The sequence below is a fragment of the Ursus arctos genome, unplaced genomic scaffold (assembly GCF_023065955.2).
Source record: "Ursus arctos isolate Adak ecotype North America unplaced genomic scaffold, UrsArc2.0 scaffold_3, whole genome shotgun sequence".
Classification (NCBI taxonomy): domain Eukaryota; kingdom Metazoa; phylum Chordata; class Mammalia; order Carnivora; family Ursidae; genus Ursus; species Ursus arctos.
Genome location: NW_026622985.1, coordinates 73928342 through 73947486, shown reverse-complemented (window position 1 = coordinate 73947486; position 19145 = coordinate 73928342). Strand labels below are relative to the sequence as shown.

Genomic DNA, 19145 nt, shown 5'->3' with positions numbered 1-19145 from the left:
CCCGCTCGGTCCTCCACCGCCAGGGGGCGGGCGCGGCTTCCCGGCGGCGGGGACCCATTGGTCGCGGCGGGGAAGCGGGGAGGAGGCCCAGCGGCGAGCTGGCTTCCTCCTGGCCACTCGCGGGGGTGAGGGGAAGCCGGAGGAACCCGGGAGGAAGCGGAGGAGGGAGCGGGAGGCGGCGGCGGCGGGTCCCGTCGGCCTCCGGCAGGACTGACCGCTGAGAGTCCGGAAGGCAGGCGCGAGGCCGGTGAGACGGGCGGGGAGGCGGAGGGAGCCGCGGCCGAGGGCGGGGACGGATGGTGGGTGTCTGGGGGGAGTCGGGTGCCCACGTTCACCTTCATCCTTCGCTCATGCGGCCACCGCTGGCTGGGGGCGGGCCCCGGGGCGCGCCCGGGTCGTCGTGGCGCCTCTCGCCTGGGGGGGGGGGGTGGGAGGGCGCGGGCAGGACCGGGGCCCCCGGAGCGCGGTTGGCGGGGGTTCGGGCCGACGCCCCGGCGGTGCATCCCCAGCTCCGCGACTCCCGGCCCGGGTCCGCGGAGGGCGGGGCAGCGCCTGCACCTGGCGCTCGGCTCGGCTCGGCGCCCCAGCCCGGGGCTGCACCTGGGTGCGTGCTTAGCCGGGGCCGGCTCGCCGTCGGAAACCCGGGCCCAGTGCTCTAAAGAGGCGACAGTGGAACTGAATGTTACATTTGTACTCTGCGGAGGGCCGTCTTGGCTCACTTGTAAAGTTTTAGCGTCTCCTAAACTGGAGGTACTTCTCATTTTTAAAATTTATCTAGCTCATTGATGCTCGGTGTCGTTGACGAATGTGCTGTTCCTTCTTTCTTTTTCTTACCTTTTTTTTTTTTTTGCTCCTGTCTTCAGAATTCTCTGCTGTGTACCACGGTTAGTGACCCTAGCACTAAACAATATAAATGACAAATTGATGATTTGAGGTTGAGATCTACCAGCTGTATTTCGTCATCTTTTCCCCCCACCCCCACTTTTTTTAAGTTTCCTGTAATACAGAGCTGCTGTCTAATCGACAGAACCTTTTGTTTTTGTTTTCTTTAGTCAGAAATATATGGATACGAGATATACTAGGTAATATTAGATTGCTTACTGGGCACTGTGCTATATGCTTTCATTGCACATTTATTTCTCACAAGTCAAAGAGTAAGTCCTTTCATCTCTTTCTTATTTTTACAGATGGAAATGGGAACTCCTCTAGAGGTTAAGTAAAGGTTGATGGTGACCGTAGAGGCCAGACTCCTTGGACCCTTGACTACCTTGTGGGGTTACTGGTATACTGTCAGATTTACCAAGTTTTTGGAAACATTGCTAATATTCATACAGTGCATTATGGAGTACAAGGAGATCTCCATTTAACTTAGAAAATAAAGTTAAGAGCTTATGCTCTTCTACAAGAAATTGGCAGAGTAGGGGTCAGTTTGGGTCATATCATTAATTATACCTTTCTAAATAAAGGCTGCCAGTTTCTTGAGGTTTCTAGCTGTTTCCTGAAGTTACCACCCCCTCCCCTTTTATACAGGTGTTAGAAGCTTTGTTTCACAAATTCCATGTAATGTTTCCTCAGCTCTCTGAAGACTAGCATTTCTTGATAGTGAGAAACAAAAAGAGTCCGATGCAGTGATTCTCAACCTGGAATCTCGTAGAATCAAACACAAATGAGGCTTTTTAAAAAGGATACAGGCCGCCATCCTCCAAAATCCCCATTGTAGAGGACTTGTATTACAAAAGAGAGTCAAAGTAACACTGAGCACGACTGGGTTAAAGTAGCTTTCAAAATAAACTTAATAGATATTTTATTACAGTTACTAAATTTGGATTGCTACCTTAAGTGTTGGTAACTAACTAATCTTTCATAATTAATGAAGATACATTAACAAGGAAAGGTAATTGGAGAGGGGGCAAAGGACTAAGAGATTGTTGAATGGCAAAAAGTGGTAGTCTCGGTTTTGGATCATCAGAGTCTTTTTTTTTTTTTTTAAACCACATATTTTAGATCTTAAATGGTGAATGTCAGTGTTCAAAGATTTTTATATTCATTTGGGAATATTGAAGTGCCTCGTATGTGCCAGTTATTCTAGGTATCACGGATACTATGAATAAGATAGCCTGGACCTTCACAAACCTATTTTCTTTGAGGCAGTGCATCTTTGTCTTTCATTTTTATACCCATTTCTTAAAGCTGAAAGGTGCAAGACCCAAGAACCAACAAATTTTGGCCCTAGGTCTCACAAAAATCCAGCTAGCTCAGAGCTTAGTACAGAAGCAAACATTTGTTTTGTACTTAGTCCAGAAGGATTCCTGTCCTTAAGATCACATATCTGGATTTTAAGCCATCGTTCTGCATTTAGTTGTTTTATGAGTGCATGGACCAAATTATTTAATTCCATGCAGTGCCTCATTTTCTTAATTTGGGGAGATTGAGCAAGATTCCTAAGATATTTAAACTTTAAGAGGTTTTGTGACTTTTATTCAGCTCCTGAAAACAAGCAGTTGAGTTTCTCTCAGAGTAGGAAATTGAGTGTTCCAGTTCTTCTAAGTTTCCACTGCTTACCCCACTGGTATTCTTTCATTCTCTTTTTCATTGGCCTCTTCCACTTGATTGAAGCTATTCTAAGATGACTTACATTTCCCTTATTTCTAATCCAATTAATTTTTTCATCTACTCTTAATGATTTTTCCACTTTTACTCTGGTGAGTTTTTTTTCGATTTCCTTCTTTAGGAAATTAAATTCATTTAACATGAAATTTACCATGTTCAAGTGTACAACTCAGTGGCATTAGTACATTCACGGTGCGCAGGCATTACCTCTGTTTCATTCTAAAACACTTTCATCTTTCCAGAAGGAAACCTCCTATCCATTAAACAATTACTCCCCCTTCCCTTGAGCCCCTGGCAACCACTGGTCTGCTTGCTTCTTTCCCTGTGGATTTACCTGTTCTGGATATTTCATATAAATGGAGTTCTACAAGATGTGATCTGTTATGTCTAGGTGCTTTGGCTTAGCATGATGTTTAGAGGTTCATCCGTAGGACAGCGTGTAAGAGTACTTCATTCACCTCGTGGCTGAATGATAGTCCCCATACGGATGCATTCCACATTTTGTTCAGGCATTCATCCACGATGGCACCTGGTGAGTTTTCGTGCACTAGGGCGAAAAAGGTATGGGGGGGGGGACATCTACAGCAGTGAGTCAGCTCCTGAATTGATCTCATCATCAGTTCTGCACAACTTAAGGCACAGTATGGTATCAGGTGTACTATCGATACCATTCAGTATCTGCAGCTAAGTGATGATTAAATGTGTTTTGAAGGACCTGTGATTAACAACGACGAATTTCTTCCTTGGTTCAGAAAATCTTACACTAGAAGCTTCTTACTACCTGTTCTTTGCAAATGGCTGCTAACCCTCTTTCAGCCTCTGTGATAGAAATGGTGTGCCATCCAGGGCAGACGGAACAGCTCTGCTCCTTCGTTTCTTCACGGGGAGGGTTTGACTGACAGCATCATGTCTGCTCTGGTTCAGTTAAATTCCGCAGACTATTTGAAGACAGTCTTAGTGGAGTAGCTCAGTAGGGGAATTCTTGAACATTCGTTCAGAATAGGAACTTGTAACTTCTCATCTGGTACAATGTAAAATACTTCTGGGAGATGAAGGTAGTTATTCTGTACGGAAATTTGTGCCTTTCTCTAATCTTTTTTGCTGTTGCAGTTTGTGAACTGGACACTTCTTTACCCTACATAGGTGGAACTTCCTACAGTTAAAATGTATTTAGTCTTATTTTTGCCATTGTTCTCAATGATATCTATTTCTGTCTGTCCGTCTTTCTTTTCCTGGATGGTACAGTGTAGGATTAAGGGGTTTATATTACGGCTGTTTAATCCACAGTTGTAGAACTCTGAAGGAGCTGGCACAACTAAATGTCATTTTGTTTTCTGTTTTCGACATGTTGGTGCTCTCCGTTACAGAACTCTGATCACCATTTAGTTTCTTCCACTGAATTATAGCTTTTTAAGCATAATTCTGCTTTGGTAGGTGAGGAAAAACTGCAAGAAAACACTTGGGTAATTTTGAATCTAATACTGTTGTAACCATCGCAAGCAAGAGTTCTCTTTGCTCTGGTCCTCAGTACATTGTCTCCAGATGTATTCACTGCCCGCCTTTGCCTCCTCACCCCAGCAGGAGACCTGGCCCAGAGTCAGGCTGATTTCCATTCATTGTTAAGGAAAGAATGAAATTCTTGTTTTTGAGTTTTACCTTTGGGCTTTTTTGGCCTAGATCTGCCTCACCCCCCTCCCATCTTCAAACTTCTCTGGGTGTGTGGATTGCTGTACTGTAGATCTGGGGTTCTCAGATCTGAGTGAGAGTGAGAACCACCTGGGGGGCTTATGAAACATTCAGGAGTTTTAATCCTCCTAGGGATTCTGGGCTCAGGAATTTGCATTTTAAAAAGCCCACCAATAATCGTGGTGTCAGTGCTGTGGGTTACATTGTAGTTAGGGCTTCAAAGACTCAGATGTGCTGTTTCACTGAATCTAAGCTATTTATAAGGTGCACCGTTATTTTATATACTACTATGGGGAAAAAACGTGGTTGTAAGCCTCATCCCAGTTTAAGACATGTTATAATGAGGGAAGTAGTATGTGCCTTAGAATCAATAAAATCATCTCAGATGACCCAGGAACCACAGGCCTCTCTTAAGGTAAATGATTATTATGAGTCATAGAAGCTATGAGATACAAGAATTACAGTGTAGCATTTCTTCAGATCTTTTACCATGTAAAGTATTTGTTTACAATACAATTTAATGTAAGGTGTCCTTACCTGACATTTATTTGTAATGAAGATTATACTGATGACTTGTTTTAAAATGCAAGGTAGCTGGATGGAAGGGTGTAATGCACTCCAATTTGGCCCCCTATCATTTTCATCCTATCCATTTCCAGTCATTTCTGTGTTGATAGTTCAGTTCAGAAGTCTTTTTTCTACTTTCTTTGTACTTCAGCGATTTCCATTTTGAAATTACAGTTCCCATAATGTCACACTGACATCATGTGTGGCTCGATCATTTGGTTTCTATCTTTCTTATCACCCTTTTTCTGCTAGAGAGTCCCTACCCCTCATTAATGCCCGGAGCTGATAATACACATGCATACCAGCCACCCACTGTCCTATCTTGAGTGGTTACAGGATATAGTGGTAATAATCACGGTAAACAGCAATTTGTGTCTGAGTAAACCTGAACTCTGGCTGCCAACTCCAGAAGTGCCTTAGTGGCACATCAGGTACTGAGTGACAGAGTGCCTGTGGCTTCGAACAGATCTCTCTCCACTAATGAGAACTCCGCGAAGAGCAGCCCCACCTGCTTGTGGTGCTTCCTTCAGCGGTCTCATCTTAGAAAATGAAATATTTTTGTCAGGAGAAGGTTGGTTAGCCCTGTTAGATTTGAGAGGGGAAGCAGAACACGTATCCATTTAGTTTTTAATCACCTGAAGTAGTTACAGAAAACGTGGCTAAAAAGCTCGTCGATCAGCTGAACTATTTCCGAAATCTGATACCTCAAAGTTGTGAAGCGGTTTGAACTTGAGCTCTCTAGCTGATTCACACTGGTTGCAGGAGTTGTACTGTGGAATTCTGAACGTTGAGATGAATCGTGTTGAAACACGTTTGCTCTTAGGACGTAGTGTGGTGGTCTGCCGAGTGTGCTCGCTTCTCCCGCCGTTGAGTCCTCGGGGTGAGGTCGTCTAGGAGAGGCACGGGCATGATTTCACTGGGCTGGGGACCTTCGCTTTTTTAAGCGGAGAGACAGGCTGATGGTACAGTTAGACTTCGTCATATTTCATTCTTAGAAGAGAGGCGTTTTATCTAGCTGCTGTAGATCAGGTAGGAGTTCGTTGCTCTCTCCATTCCCTGCCAGGAGAGCCAAATAAAAACAAGGTACAGGTATTTATGGCAGACTGTGGAGGAAAGCAGAATTCACCCAGAACAATCCCAGTATGCTTCATACTAGGCTTTGATTAGCATTCTAGAGGGGAGTTAGAAACACTTTCTGTCTCAGTTGTGCTTTTTCATAGTATCCTTTTAATTCTGTTTGTTTCTCAGCCATAATTAGATACTTATCCTCTTTTTAAGATAATTTAAACATGACAAAATAAGAAAAGCCATTTATAGTTCAAATAACGTAAGAAATCTAGGCATAGATTATCTATATCTCTCTCTTCCCAAAGTTTTCAATAGGAAATGAAAATTCTATTCTAGGGGCGCCTGGGTGGCTCAGTTGGTTAAGCGTCTGCCTTTGGCTCAGATCCTGCAGTCCCAGGATCAAGTCCCCCATCCCGCTCCCTGCTCAGTGGGGAGTCTGCTTCTCCCTCTGACCCTCCCCCCTCTCGTGCTTGCTCTCTCTCTCAAATAAATAAATAAAATCTTTTTTAAAAATTAAAAAAAAATAAAATTCTATTCTAAAAGACTTATTCATTGGTTCTATTGAGCCATTAAGTTTTTGGTCTGTTGCTTTACAGTCTCACCTCTTTGAAAGCCACTTTGCAGAAGGAGTAGTTACAGCCATGTTTTTCCTCAGTGATGATTTGAAAAAAGTGGTTATTCTTGACGTTATGGAATCCATGCAGACTCCTCTCTCCATTCCCAGAGAAAAAGTATGTTGATTTTTTGTTCCCTTTTTCTTCTAGTCAAAAGGTTAGTTGGTCCTTTAAAAACTTGGGATAATTTTTTTTTTTTTAAGATTTTATTTATTTAACAGAGAGAGAGAGACAGCCAGCAAGGGAGGGAACACAGGCAGGGAGAGCGGGAGAAGAAGAAGCAGGCTTCCAGCGGAGGAGCCTGATGTGGGGCTTGATCTCAGAACGCTGGGATCACGCCCTGAGCCCAAGGCAGACGCTTAACGACTGAGCCACCCAGGCGCCCCTCACCTCTCTTCATTTTGTTATTTCAAAAAAGTATCCAGCCTGGCGAGGGTGAGTCTGCAGTGAGACAGGGTACTTGATAGAGGTCTGCAGTGTTACTATAGTGATAGTTTGTTGTTGTTGTTGTTGTTGTTGTTGTTTTTAAGTACAGATTTTTGAAAGTTTAAAATTTGCAGTTTCCAAAGTTGATCAAACATTGGATACACGTAATCCCCCCTTTAAACCTATCACAAAAATAATCACTTTTAAATATCTATGTAAAGAAAACAGTGGTGTCAGTTTCTCCTCACCAGCATAATTTTACAGTTAATGAAATGGGTGTAATAACATTAATTTTTATCTATTTCTTTATACCTGCTGGGATTGCTTTGGAAAACATGCCAAAGTCTAGATTATACCTGTCTGCTGTGGACGGATTGCTTCATTTATGTGAAGGACAGGACTTTTTCCCTTCCTTTTGAAGAGGATCCATTATGTTGTTCCTCGAGGAGTATCTGCTGCTTCCCATGGAGAGCAGCTGAGTATGAAAATGTATGATGAACGCATACAGAACCCAGGATTTAGGGTGGTTCGCTCTGTCCTACATCTGTAGTAGGACTTACAAGAGGACCAGTGGAAGCTTTGTGGAACTTGTGTCCTGCAAATAACCCTGCAAGAAATGTTGGAATATTAGAGGATGGTCTATTTTAGAAGTTTTTTTTAGTTTAAATTTTATTTTTGATTTCTCTGTCTCGGGTTGTCAAATTACGACCCATGGGTCTCTGTAGCTCATGAGCCAAGATAGGTTTTTATGTTTTTAAGTGATTGGGGGAAAAAATCAAAAGAAAGGTAATATTTGGTAACATGAAAACTACGAAATTCAAATTTCAGTGTTCATAAATAAAGTTTTATTATAACACAGCTGGGCCCATTCGTTTCCATATTGTCTATGGCTGCTTTCCAGGTACAACTGCAGAGCAGAGTGGTTGCTATGGGGACCGTATGTATGGGCCCCAAAACCTAAAATATTTACCATCTGGTCCTTTCACAGAAAAAGTTTGCCAACATTTGCTCCGTTTTGTTCACATAACTGTAGGTATTTTTTGCAACTTGTTTTTAACACCAGGCTTCTGTTTGTAAACTACATGAGGATAACTCACCCTCAGGACCCTTAGGTGTACAGTCCTTTTGTTCTCAGTGTTCACTCATTGCCCCCTAACTGCTGTACGACTGAAAATGTCATCTCTTACCTTCCGATTTCAAGGAAGCCTGTTATTAGTCTGGGTTCTCTAGAGATACTGAACTGACAGGAGATAAGATATCTAAGATTGATGGATAATCATAAGGAATTGGCTCTTGTGGTTGTGGAGGCTGAGAAGTCCCAGGCAGGTAGGGGAGCCAGTGACATCGTTCCTCCAACCAGAGAACCGTCAGAGCCAGTGTGTAAGTTTCAGTCCCGATTCAAAGGGCGCTGAAGATGCTGTTCCAGGTGGAAGACTGTGGGTAGAGAGAGCACATTTTCCCGTACTCAGATTTTTTTGGTTCTGTTCAGGCCTCTGATCGGATGAGGTCCATTCATTTTGGGGAGAGCCAACTGCTTCACTCAGGTGTTAAGCTCATCTAGAAACACCCTCACAGACAATCCCATAATAACGTTTAAACAGATATCTGGGTGTTCCATGGCCCAGGCAACACATAAAATTAGCCATCACAGGGCCTAAATGTACTTAAATCTATCTGCTTGCACTTTGTTTTTCTCCGTCCTTGTGAAAAGCCCTAGTTCTCGTGAGTATTGCAGTCATCTGAACTTCGCTCACGTGATGCATGTGACATTGCCATTTGACCAGTGCCAAGTTAACGTTGGATTGAATTAAGTGATGGTTCCCTTATATTTGAGGAGAATGACTATAGTGCTTTGTTGTGGTTTAGTTGATTGTCGTTTGTTAATACTGAATCCATCAGTAGCTGTTTTTGTATGCTTCGTTTTCTTCTATCCTTTCTGTCTTGGAGGGGTGTTCTCATACCTGTGCTCAATCATTTTGACAAACTGTCAAATCTCTGGAGTGGCCAGTTGGAAGCAGAGGTTAGCAATTCCCAGAGCAATTTGCAAAAGCCACGTTGATTGGCATGGAATTTTGTCAGCAAGTGGCTTCTATTAGAGTATGGCAGTGAGCTGCTGAGGTGAGAGGGAAGTGTATTTGTACTATCAGCTTCTCACTTACCCTTCGTATGACTTGAGACAAATTCCTTGACCTCATTTCTACTGCCATCGAAACACCCACTACACCTACGGGGCTGCTGGGAAGATTACATAAAATAAGAATGTGTCCGAAAAGCACTGTTGAATGCGTTAGTACCTGGTTTATTTTAGTTGGCAAGACTCTTCCCCTCCTGGTAAATAATTGTTTTTATGGCTTATTTTGTTGATTATAGCATGGTGTTCTTGTCATTCGCCTGTGGTAACTCTAGTGTACTTCTCAAGGAGAGAATGAAAGTATCACTTGACCCGTGTTTTTATCTGTTGTCTTCAAGTTGATCGATTCTACGTTGAGGCCTGTTGATTCAGGCCTGATTTTAATAAAACATGACCAAATCAGAGCAAAGTAGGAGTTGGGTTCAAGGAAATGTTTAAATGACAGGGTATTCAAAGAAATTCAGGGTGTGAGTCTGAGATCCACCGTGGGCTGTCTTCTGCAGTCTGGGTCACGTACTTACTGTTCCGTTGCCCAGGGGCACCGTGGTGGCCCTCCTTGCAGCAGACTCTCGGACGATTGTGCCCTTCTCCACGTTAGCAACCTGACTGGGTTTGAGCATTGATTGAAAACACTGGAACTTATTGTTTTGATTTACACTACACTCTTGGGGAGCAAAGGTGCTATCACGTGTTTTCGGTTTTGTTCCTTTTCTAGTCTGTCTTAAAAGTGCTTTTCCTACCACCAGTATTCTGGTTTTGGTAAAGAGCTCTAATTTCTATATCTCTACCTTTTTAATGAGTGTATCAGAAAAACTATAATTTTTTTTCACCTGTCGCTTCTGGATTAAAGAGCTGTGAATTTCCAGCCGAGGACTTTTAACCCTTTTACTGTTGTGTTAATTTTCCGTGAAACTGTTTTATCCATGCTTGATTGTTGGGGGTTCAGCCTGAGGTTTATGCCAAGTATATTCCACTAAATTTCTGCTTTTTTTCTCCTTGAGATGATTATATGTAATGATTTTCTTTGTTTTTCAGTGCCCTCCTAAGAAGACAAGTTAGGGATGACTTGGAATTAGCATGTTGTAAACATGTCCCTTGATTTGCTCTCAAACATATTCAGTACTTTTTCCTTACGCTGATCTACACTCTTGCATCATTAATTTTAGTCATAAGCAAACTAATTAAAAATGTGTTACGGCTGAGATTTTGTGAGATTTTAATTTAGAGATTTTACGAAATGCTCTCTCAGAAATTTAATGGAAAACATGAGTTCCGCTAGACATTTGTAGTCGCTTATCGTGGTCCTCTTAGTATCAGTTTAGAAGCAGGCTTGCGGGGCAGTGCAGGTAGGTGGCGGGTTTGTGAGGCGGGGACTGTGTGGGCTGCGGGGGCGTGGCCTCAGCAGGGAATGGAAATAGTGAAGGAGAACAGCAAGAGTCTGCCCAACTGCTTATCCCACTTCCAAAGAAATTTTCTAGGCCACACACAGGTAAGAGCGAAGTTATTTTGGAATATTTACTGGGAGGAAAGGTCTGTGTGTATTGTGAGCGTGGCCTTCCATTTTGCTGGAAGTCAAAAGAGGATTTAAAACCAGTCAGGGATTTCATTTGAAAACCCAAGGACTTTTTTTTTTCTGCTTTTATGTGATGGCTTGTGGATACTTTACTATCTGTTGTTTCCTTTTAGTGTTTTCCTGGTCCGTGGATAAGTAGTTAGCTTAAATAGATTGATTAACACTGGCTTTTCGTATTATGTGCAAGGTGTTCAGATAACTAACAGAGGAAAAGAAATCATCAGTAATGTTCCATTCGCTATTAGTGTAAATGTTGATATTTTCTTCAGGGTACATTGGGCAGAAGAAAGGGAGCTTGCATAAGAGCACTGGTCTTTGGATGCTCACCACCCCCACCCTGGCCTGTTTCTTACTGGTGAATGAACAAACTGGATGTCCCACTTCCTTTCTGTATCCTTCAGGGGTGTGCTGCTATTTTTATTTAAAACATTATGTGAGTTACTAGATCAGACATCGACATTGAAACATTAGTATCAAATACAATCTAAAAACAGAGGTTTCAGATTCATTAATCAAAACTTTCTTTAGATGGAGTAGACCATGGCAGCTGTCTGTATTAAACCTGAGCCTGAACTTCCTATCAAACTCATTTACTTGCTTTTTCATTTTCTTTTTAAAATTTCACCTATCTTATTTCCTAGGAGGGAAACACACATACACATACAAAGATTTTTTTTCCAGCATCTATTTCTTGTTGTTCATAGAATAATATCAGAGAATAGTTTCTTTCTTTGATGTGTAACATACACTGTCATTGATGATAGTTACTGGAATATTTAAAATTGTAATTCGGTACTTTTGAATATATTCTTTTACAAACTTAAATTGAAACCACGAAGAGGAAGAGGATCCTGATATTAAAATAAGCCTTTGCTGTAAAGTGCTTGTCATAGTGCCCCTGTATTCTCTTGTATGAAATATGAAGCAGCATCATGGACTGGAGTGAGCCCTGGAGTAGGAGCCCGGGTACCTGCGGGCTAGCCCCATTTCTACCAGTATTTTGTTCCGAGCCTGGACAAGCAGCTTCATCTCTTAGGGCCTCACCTGCAAACTGGAAGTTTGGAACTTAGTATCAAAAGTTCCTTAGAAACACATAATCACTGAGAATAATAAGGGGCATTATCTTCCATTCACATGCTTGATGGCAGGACTTCTTACATCCGTTCACCGAAATTAGGGAGCTAGAGACACAACAGTAGAAAACACAGACCCTCCTCTCAGGAGCTTTATGTCCCAGTGGAAGGAGCCAGGCCCAGTGTCCATATTGGTAGAATACTTAGAAATGTCATGACATTTGTCTAATCAGTTCATTATATATACTTCAAGTCAAACTCAAATCTAGGCGGGAATGCTCATTCTGGACCTAATGATGTTTGCCTTTTCTTTTGATTTTAGGAGGTTGTTTAATGAAAAGTGCCATAGACTGAAAAACGAAACATGAGGGTAGCAGGTAAGATACTTAATTCAATAGAAAAAATTTTACTTTTTGTATAACGTGTTTATTTAAACAGTTGAAGGAGAGAGTAAATAATCGTTTTCTATATTAAGAACAAAGCTGATATATATAACAGACTAAATCACTACTTCACCTACTTTTTTATGTAGTCAGTAAATCACAAATTGGACAGACTTTTGTGGAAATTATACGAAATTTTTTTAAGTTATGGCTTTAATGTTTATGTTCTTACACATTAAGCTTATTTGCCTGCGAGAATAAAATGCCCATATAAAGAACAATTTTGACAACCTAGGGAGACTGATTTTTGTTTTTGCTAAGTTCTAGCTTTTTGAGAAAAATAAGTCATAAAGTTTAAAAGCTTACATCTTTTCTATATATGTACTTAAGCGGAAACTAGTGTATGTGAACAATTCGGTAAAATGTGTGTTTGCTTAAGGGAATATTTGCTGGTTCGAGTCCAATCTGCAGAAGTGAGGCTATGTGTAAGAGCATCCTTCAGGCAGCATATTGGGGAAATTGCAAAACACAGCTTGATGTTCATAGTATTAAGGAAACTATCTTTAAACATTATAGAAAGATGCATAAATAATGAGAGAGGCTGCTGACCCCTTCCTGCCTTGATCATGAAAGTAAGTGTGTTCTCCCAGCCCCGCCCCTCCTTCAGCACAGCCGAGGCCCTAGAGGAAACGCACACTTGACATAGAAATTTCCACTACGTGTGTTTCCAGCATAGAAGATAACTTGTAATTGCTCAAAATCGAGATAGTCTTTCTTGTAATTATCATCTTCTCACCAGCAAGCCAAGTATTTTCCTGCGGGGGGCATCTCTTAGCAGTGTCTGAAGTCAAGGTGGGTGAACAAACGAGGCTTCCTGCTTCAGTGATCATTCTGTAGAATCAGGTGCAGGTGATTAAACATCATGCTCATTAAGCAGAGATACCAGGGTTGTTCACAGATGCCCTTGCAGAAATTTGGAAATCTGGACCCTTCAGTGGTGAACTTACAAAACTATCCTTTTTCGAAGAGCTATTCAATTATTGAAGGAAAGTATTCCCAGAAACTTAAGAGTTTGTTTGTAGTTTAAAAAAACGTATTACAGTGTCTTTTTTTTTTTTTAATGACCTTCGACTACGGCAGGACTATTGATCACATGTCTCCACATGATTTAAAAGTACGTTAATGAAACGTAGTGATTGAAATAATCAAAGAAAGTTTTCTCTTCTTCACATAATTCTACATTCATTCTAGTTGAAATCAAATTTTCATTTAGTTCATTTCTCTAACAATTAATTCCAAGGTTAATTGATAAATAATTATTCACTGAGTGCTTAGTTTGACACTGTTCCTAGTATAGGTCTTGAAGGGATTGGTTTTGATGAGTGAAGAGAGAAGATAAGCTGTTAATTTATTGCCTTTAGTGTGATTAATGTCTTCTAATTTAAGAAAATGTGGTTGCTTTGAAATATTCATACAGCCTTTATTTTTACAGTAAGGCAACGGTGTCTAAAGTGTATGCTTTTTGATTTGTGAAAAATAGGGACACACTCAGATTAGTGCAGTCCATGGCTAGAGGGAAGAGAATCTCACGGGAAGTTAAGAATGGGGACCGTGGTGTGGTGTCATCAGGCCCCTTTATGTCCAGAGTTGGGTGGTGACTAGCTCTGGAGGGGACCCCTCTGTAACAGAAGTTCTAGAACTCTACCATTATGGTGGCTGTGCTAGTCTCCACCTGCCTGCTCCTCTCGGGGACCATCTGTTTGTTCTGTTACCAGTTCATTTCTCCATCTCTAGCTTTTCTGTGCCGTAGAGCTTTTATTTCCTCCTAGTTCCTCTGATGGTCCAGTGTCCGTGAATAGGTCTGGGTTGAAGACTCACTTCTGCCGCTAACTAGTTATATGACCTTAGGCAAGTGATCTGAAAATTTTGAGCCTTGATTTCTAATCTGTAAAATGAAAATAATACCTTGAAAAGCTGTGCAAATGGGATTATGCTTATAAAGCATTTAGCTCTCTAGAAGGCACTCAGTAAATGCGGTGTGTGTGTATTGTATAGACGAATGCGTCTGTGTACATATGTGTATATATGATGCAGATAGCTTGTTTAGTGTAGGCTCAGGTCTAACTTGGTATTGAATTTAGTCTAGAACTTTCACGTATTATAACCGTTGATATTTTACTCATTTCACTATTTTAATCTTAAACAGTAAAGGTTTCATGTATCTGCTGTAAGGGACAGGGAACAGTTATCTCTGGTTGCTCGTGCTCGTGATTGCTAGAAGTGAGTGGTTAAGACTGTCATGTAATACAGAGTCTTCAAGCCCTTGGTCTTAAGTGATCAAGAAGGAATGTGTCACCTCTGACCATTCATCTATTAGCAAACACTTGTTGAGAGTATGGCTGCGTCAGGCATTCTGCTAGATCCTTGGGGGCAAGAGCTCAAAGCCTATTGGAATTTTGCTCTCTTATGCACTAAACATGCAGGCAACTTGCAGTTACTTTTGAAAATATGTAATTTTTGGAGAGGAAAAGGTTGGAAACGGAGGTAGGGAGATTGATTAGGGTAGTCAGACTTCCTCACTGCCATCTCATTTCTGTGTTTATAGAGCGTTTCTAAATAGAAATGAGTGGCTCTGTGAAACCGATACTTCTCAGCATCACTGGCCCTTTGCCGGCATCAGCAGTTCATTCTCTTGCCACTCCTTGAAGGATGTAGTCTTAGTTCTTTGGGTTTAGGAAATTAGAAGAACATAGTTGTTTTTTGTTTTTGGTTTTTGTTTTGTTTTGTTTTGTTTTTACTTTTCCTTACCTACTGAGTCGAGTTTTGGTAGTGTTTTAGGAGAATGTGGTAATTTGGTGTTAGAATGGATACCGTACCAAGCACTGGGCCCTCTCAGGATCCCTGGATCTGGGCCTTCTGCTGCTAAGTTATTTGTAATCTTGTGCAGTTGCCTGACCTCTGGGCTTTTGTTTCCTTAAGGGTGGAGAGATGTCTGCTGATCCCATCTACCTCTTTTAGATCAATATAGATTAAACTTTTGGTAAGAGGGGAATGGAGATTGTACAGGCAAAAATTAGTATTGTTCCTGAATAACCTAGTGAGATGCTCTGAGATTCTAGGGGAAAGAGGAGGATGTTTCTTGCCCATCATTTTCCATTTCCTTTCCTGTCTTGCACAATTTTTTTTCTTTCCTAGATTTGCCTGGAGAAAAAAAGATAAGTTGTTGATTCCTACTAAGCAGTTACTTAGCGAGTAGTCGCCGTGCTAACTCTGTAAGGGACTCAGAAATGGTTAAAGATAGAAAGGTACGAAGGTCTACAAGTGTGTCTTGATGGAGCTTATCATGTAATTGCATTATGAAGCATATGTGACAGGTGCCAGATTAAGTCCTCTAAGGATTCGAGGAGGCCTGTCTTAAGCTAGTATTAAGTACGCAGATGAATACTCTGTTGTTCGCCCTACCAGCAGCGCTTGTGTAGCTCTCAGAGATGGGTTGGTTGGTGATAGGACAGTAAACCGGTTACATTTCACTTGAGAGTTCCTCACTTAGTGAGCATCCTGGTTGTTGCCGACGTATCTCCATAAGGTCCAGCATTTTTGTGTTGTCCCTGTGCAGTATTGCCCTTCATACTTGGCAAGGATTAGGGATGCATCATCCAGCATACTTGGTGATGGTGTTCCACTTGCCAGGGTACTTTTGTGTAGTCAGCCAGCCCTTGATAGCAGGTTTGTTTTTTTGTTGTTGGTGGTTTTGTTTTGTTTTTTCATGAAAAAATTAGGCAGCTGAGTCAAGCAGTCAGTCCTGTGTTTGGGTTGCTAGCCAATCCGATAATTCTTGGATCAGGAAAATCCCTTATCTTGATGGATGGTTGGTGCAGTTTTTGTTGTAACTCAAGTAAAAACAAGATCCATGAGATAAAGTTTAGTTTTAAGAAATTTTTTTGTAAACTTAAGTTTTTCATGAAAATGCATTCAAAGAAGTTCTGTGGTCTCACAAGCTCATGCTGAATTATTTCCGCGCTTTTCTAGGTGCTGCAAAGTTGGTGGTAGCTGTGGCAGTATTTTTACTGACATTTTATGTTATTTCTCAAGTATTTGAAATAAAAATGGATGCAAGTTTAGGAAATTTGTTCGGTAAGTCCCATTTTTCCCCCTTCTTATTTTTGATTGGTTGTCTATAAATTTTTATAAATTAAATTTATCTGTCTATAAATTAAAGTTATCAGCATCGAGTAACTCTGCTGTTTAGTCTGTCTAGAAAAGAAAATGTTGTTATATCAATAAGTGTGACCCGTTAGAATATTCTGAAGTATACAATAGGAAGTCATAAAATTAAGTCAGTATAAAGCATGAATCTTCTATTCAGCATTCTGAATACATTTAATGGGGTCTATTTCATTCATGTCTAAGACATTAGTCATGGCATTTTAAATGAATGTTCTAGAAGATATCATACACTATTTGAGTTGGCTGCTGGAAAACTTAGAACCAAATCTAGGCCCCAATTAGCAAGTGGAGTCATGAAAATGCATTTTAAATACCAGCCACAGAAATCCATCTTGCTTTCCTAACCTTATTTCCTTCTGCATCATTTTTCTCTTTACCAATTTATTTGATGTTATATTGTAAATATACCATTGTAAGCTACTTTAACTCAGTTTTTTAACAAAATTCCTAAGTTAGTAAAATAAGTTAACCTTTGAAATGTTTGAATATGCTTTGGTTGAAGCGTTGTTTAAGTTATTAAAAAATTATGCGTGAAAAGTGAGAATGTGAAACCTAGAAACAGTATTTTGACCCATTAGGCAGAAACTGGTTGGAACAACTTTGATATTTCTGGAATAGTGAATTTTGCTTTCCATAAATTAGTATTTGGAGGGGATCCCGAGACCTCGTTCACTTCTTCTCACATCTAGTTTCAAGACTCCCTTAAACCATTGGTCCTCCAACTTTAATAAGGAGTCTCCCCGGGATCTTGGTATGCAGATTTGGATTCAGTGTCTGGGATGGGGCCTGAGAGTCTGCATTTCTAACAAGCTCCCAGGTGCTGCTGAGGTTTCTACTCACAGACCACATACTGAGTATCGAGGCTTTAGACAATTCTGATGTGTAATGTATACACATTTTCCGGTGACTGTTCTTCCAATAACTACTTAACAGTACTTTTTATATTGCACTGAATTCTGTCTTTTGTACTACCCAGTAGCATCAGTGCACTGATCTTCCGTCTGCTGGAGTTCTCTGCCACACTGATGAGCTCTCAAGTAAAGTGCAGTCATACTCCTTCAGGCTGTCTTTTTATAAGTTTTCGTCTTCTCCAATTATGGAATTCCCCCCTTTGGACCTTCTTCTCAGTGTACTGGCTATTTTCCTCCTGAACCATCTGTTTTTCAACACCCATTTTAAAATGAAGTATCCAGGGGGGCATCTGGGTGGCTCAGTCGGTTAAGCGTCTGACTCTTGATTTTGGCTCAGGTCATGATCTCAGGGTCCTGAGATCCAGCCCCAGGTTGGGCTCTGCGCTGGGCGTGGTACCTGCTTAAGATTCTCTCTCTCCCTCTCCCTCTCCCCGCCCCTTAAAAAAAATGTATATGTGTATATGTGTGCACACACACACACATTATATAATATGTATGTATATTATATAATGAAATTAGTATGACATATATTTAGGATCCAGCAGAGAGTAGTCATTACAAAGCACAGTGACATTTGACTTCTGCCTACGTCTGTTACTATGGAGAGGCCAGCCTGGTGTCCTTTGAGAGCATAGCTGCTTGCAGTCGAATAATGGGGCAGAAAAACACTAAAGGCATTGAGGACTGACTCTGTTGCTGGGAAACAGTGTGTGTGGCCAGGGCACCTAAGAAAGATTGATGGTAAGGGAAGAAGATTATGGGCTGGTAGCTTGAGGCAGAAGCAAGTTGAATGTTTTTTCTTTTTTGAACTAAAGTAGAGACTCGCTTGTCTATAGGCTTTGAGCAAAGATTCAGGGAGTTACAAGTCAATGGGATGAGATTGAGCAAACAAGAAAAAGAGGGTCCTTGAGAGAAGGGAGGCAGTGGGACTATGGGTACACATAAGAAAACCACTTTGCGGGGCGCTGGGTGGCACAGCGGTTAAGCGTCTGCCTTCGGCTCAGGGCGTGATCCCGGTGTTCTGGGATCGAGCCCCACATCAGGCTCCTCCGCTGGGAGCCTGCTTCTTCCTCTCCCACTCCCCCTGCTTGTGTTCCCTCTCTCGCTGGCTGTCTCTATCTCTGTCAAATAAATAAATAAAATCTAAAAAAAAGGAAAGAAAACCACTTTGGGAAAAGGCCCACTGTTTTCAGAGAGAAGAGGCTTGGGTTTAGCCACAGGCAGTGCTTGCCCTAGTTTGGGTCTCCATCTCTAGTCCAGACCGTCTGTTAACATGCAAGGGATGTTCCATGTCTGTTTCTCATCCTTGGTATCTGTCTGTTTCATCGCCGCCAGAGCAGTTCTCTTAACAGTCGTGAACCTTTAGTACTTCTGACGACTAGAGAGTAAACTCAGAGTCCCTACTTAGGATGGCACTCACACCCTCAACCCACCTTTGCCCATCTGCCCTGTGGTCTGCCCTGCCCCTCCCCACCCTGTGCCTCACACTTGCTGTGCCCGTCTGTGCGGGATCTGTAGACACACACCCCAGCCTTGCTCGTGCTGGTTCCTCACACTGCACATCTTTCTCAGCGCCCCTTCCTCTGTTAATCCTTCTCATTCCTCTGAACTGCATAAATGCCCCTTCTTGAGAGAAATTATGCTTGAACCTCCCTCTTTTCCTATTAGAATGTGTTGCTTCTTTTTTGAACTGTTTGTTCCTAAAGCATAGGACTTACATCTCAGTTCGGCACTGATTTTATTCTGGCTTACATCATTGAACGTCTTTTATTTTCCATGTATCTTTTTCCCCTTATTAGAGAGTGAATCTTAAGGGCAGTCGTACCTTGGTGCTTCACCCAGCTCTAACACTGGGCCGTACGTGTAGACAGTACGT

General features: G+C 41.6%; 1 protein-coding gene across 5 annotated transcripts in view; it reads left to right on the top strand.

The window, feature by feature from the left end:
- The first annotated feature begins 65 nt into the window (after positions 1-65).
- FAM3C (FAM3 metabolism regulating signaling molecule C) overlaps positions 66-19145 on the top strand; it is a 51827-nt gene continuing 32747 nt past the window's right edge. Inside the window, exons 1-3 of one of the 5 annotated variants that reach the window (XM_026510170.4) lie at positions 66-247; positions 12071-12125; positions 16161-16265. In XM_026510170.4, the coding sequence (XP_026365955.1) occupies positions 12113-12125; positions 16161-16265 (118 nt within the window). In that variant the 5' untranslated portion in view covers positions 66-247; positions 12071-12112. Of the gene's footprint in view, positions 248-603; positions 751-6498; positions 6663-12070; positions 12126-16160; positions 16266-19145 lie in introns of those variants that run through there. The other 4 variants (XM_044387907.3, XM_048212939.2, XM_026510174.4 and 1 more) reach the window with 4 other exon arrangements.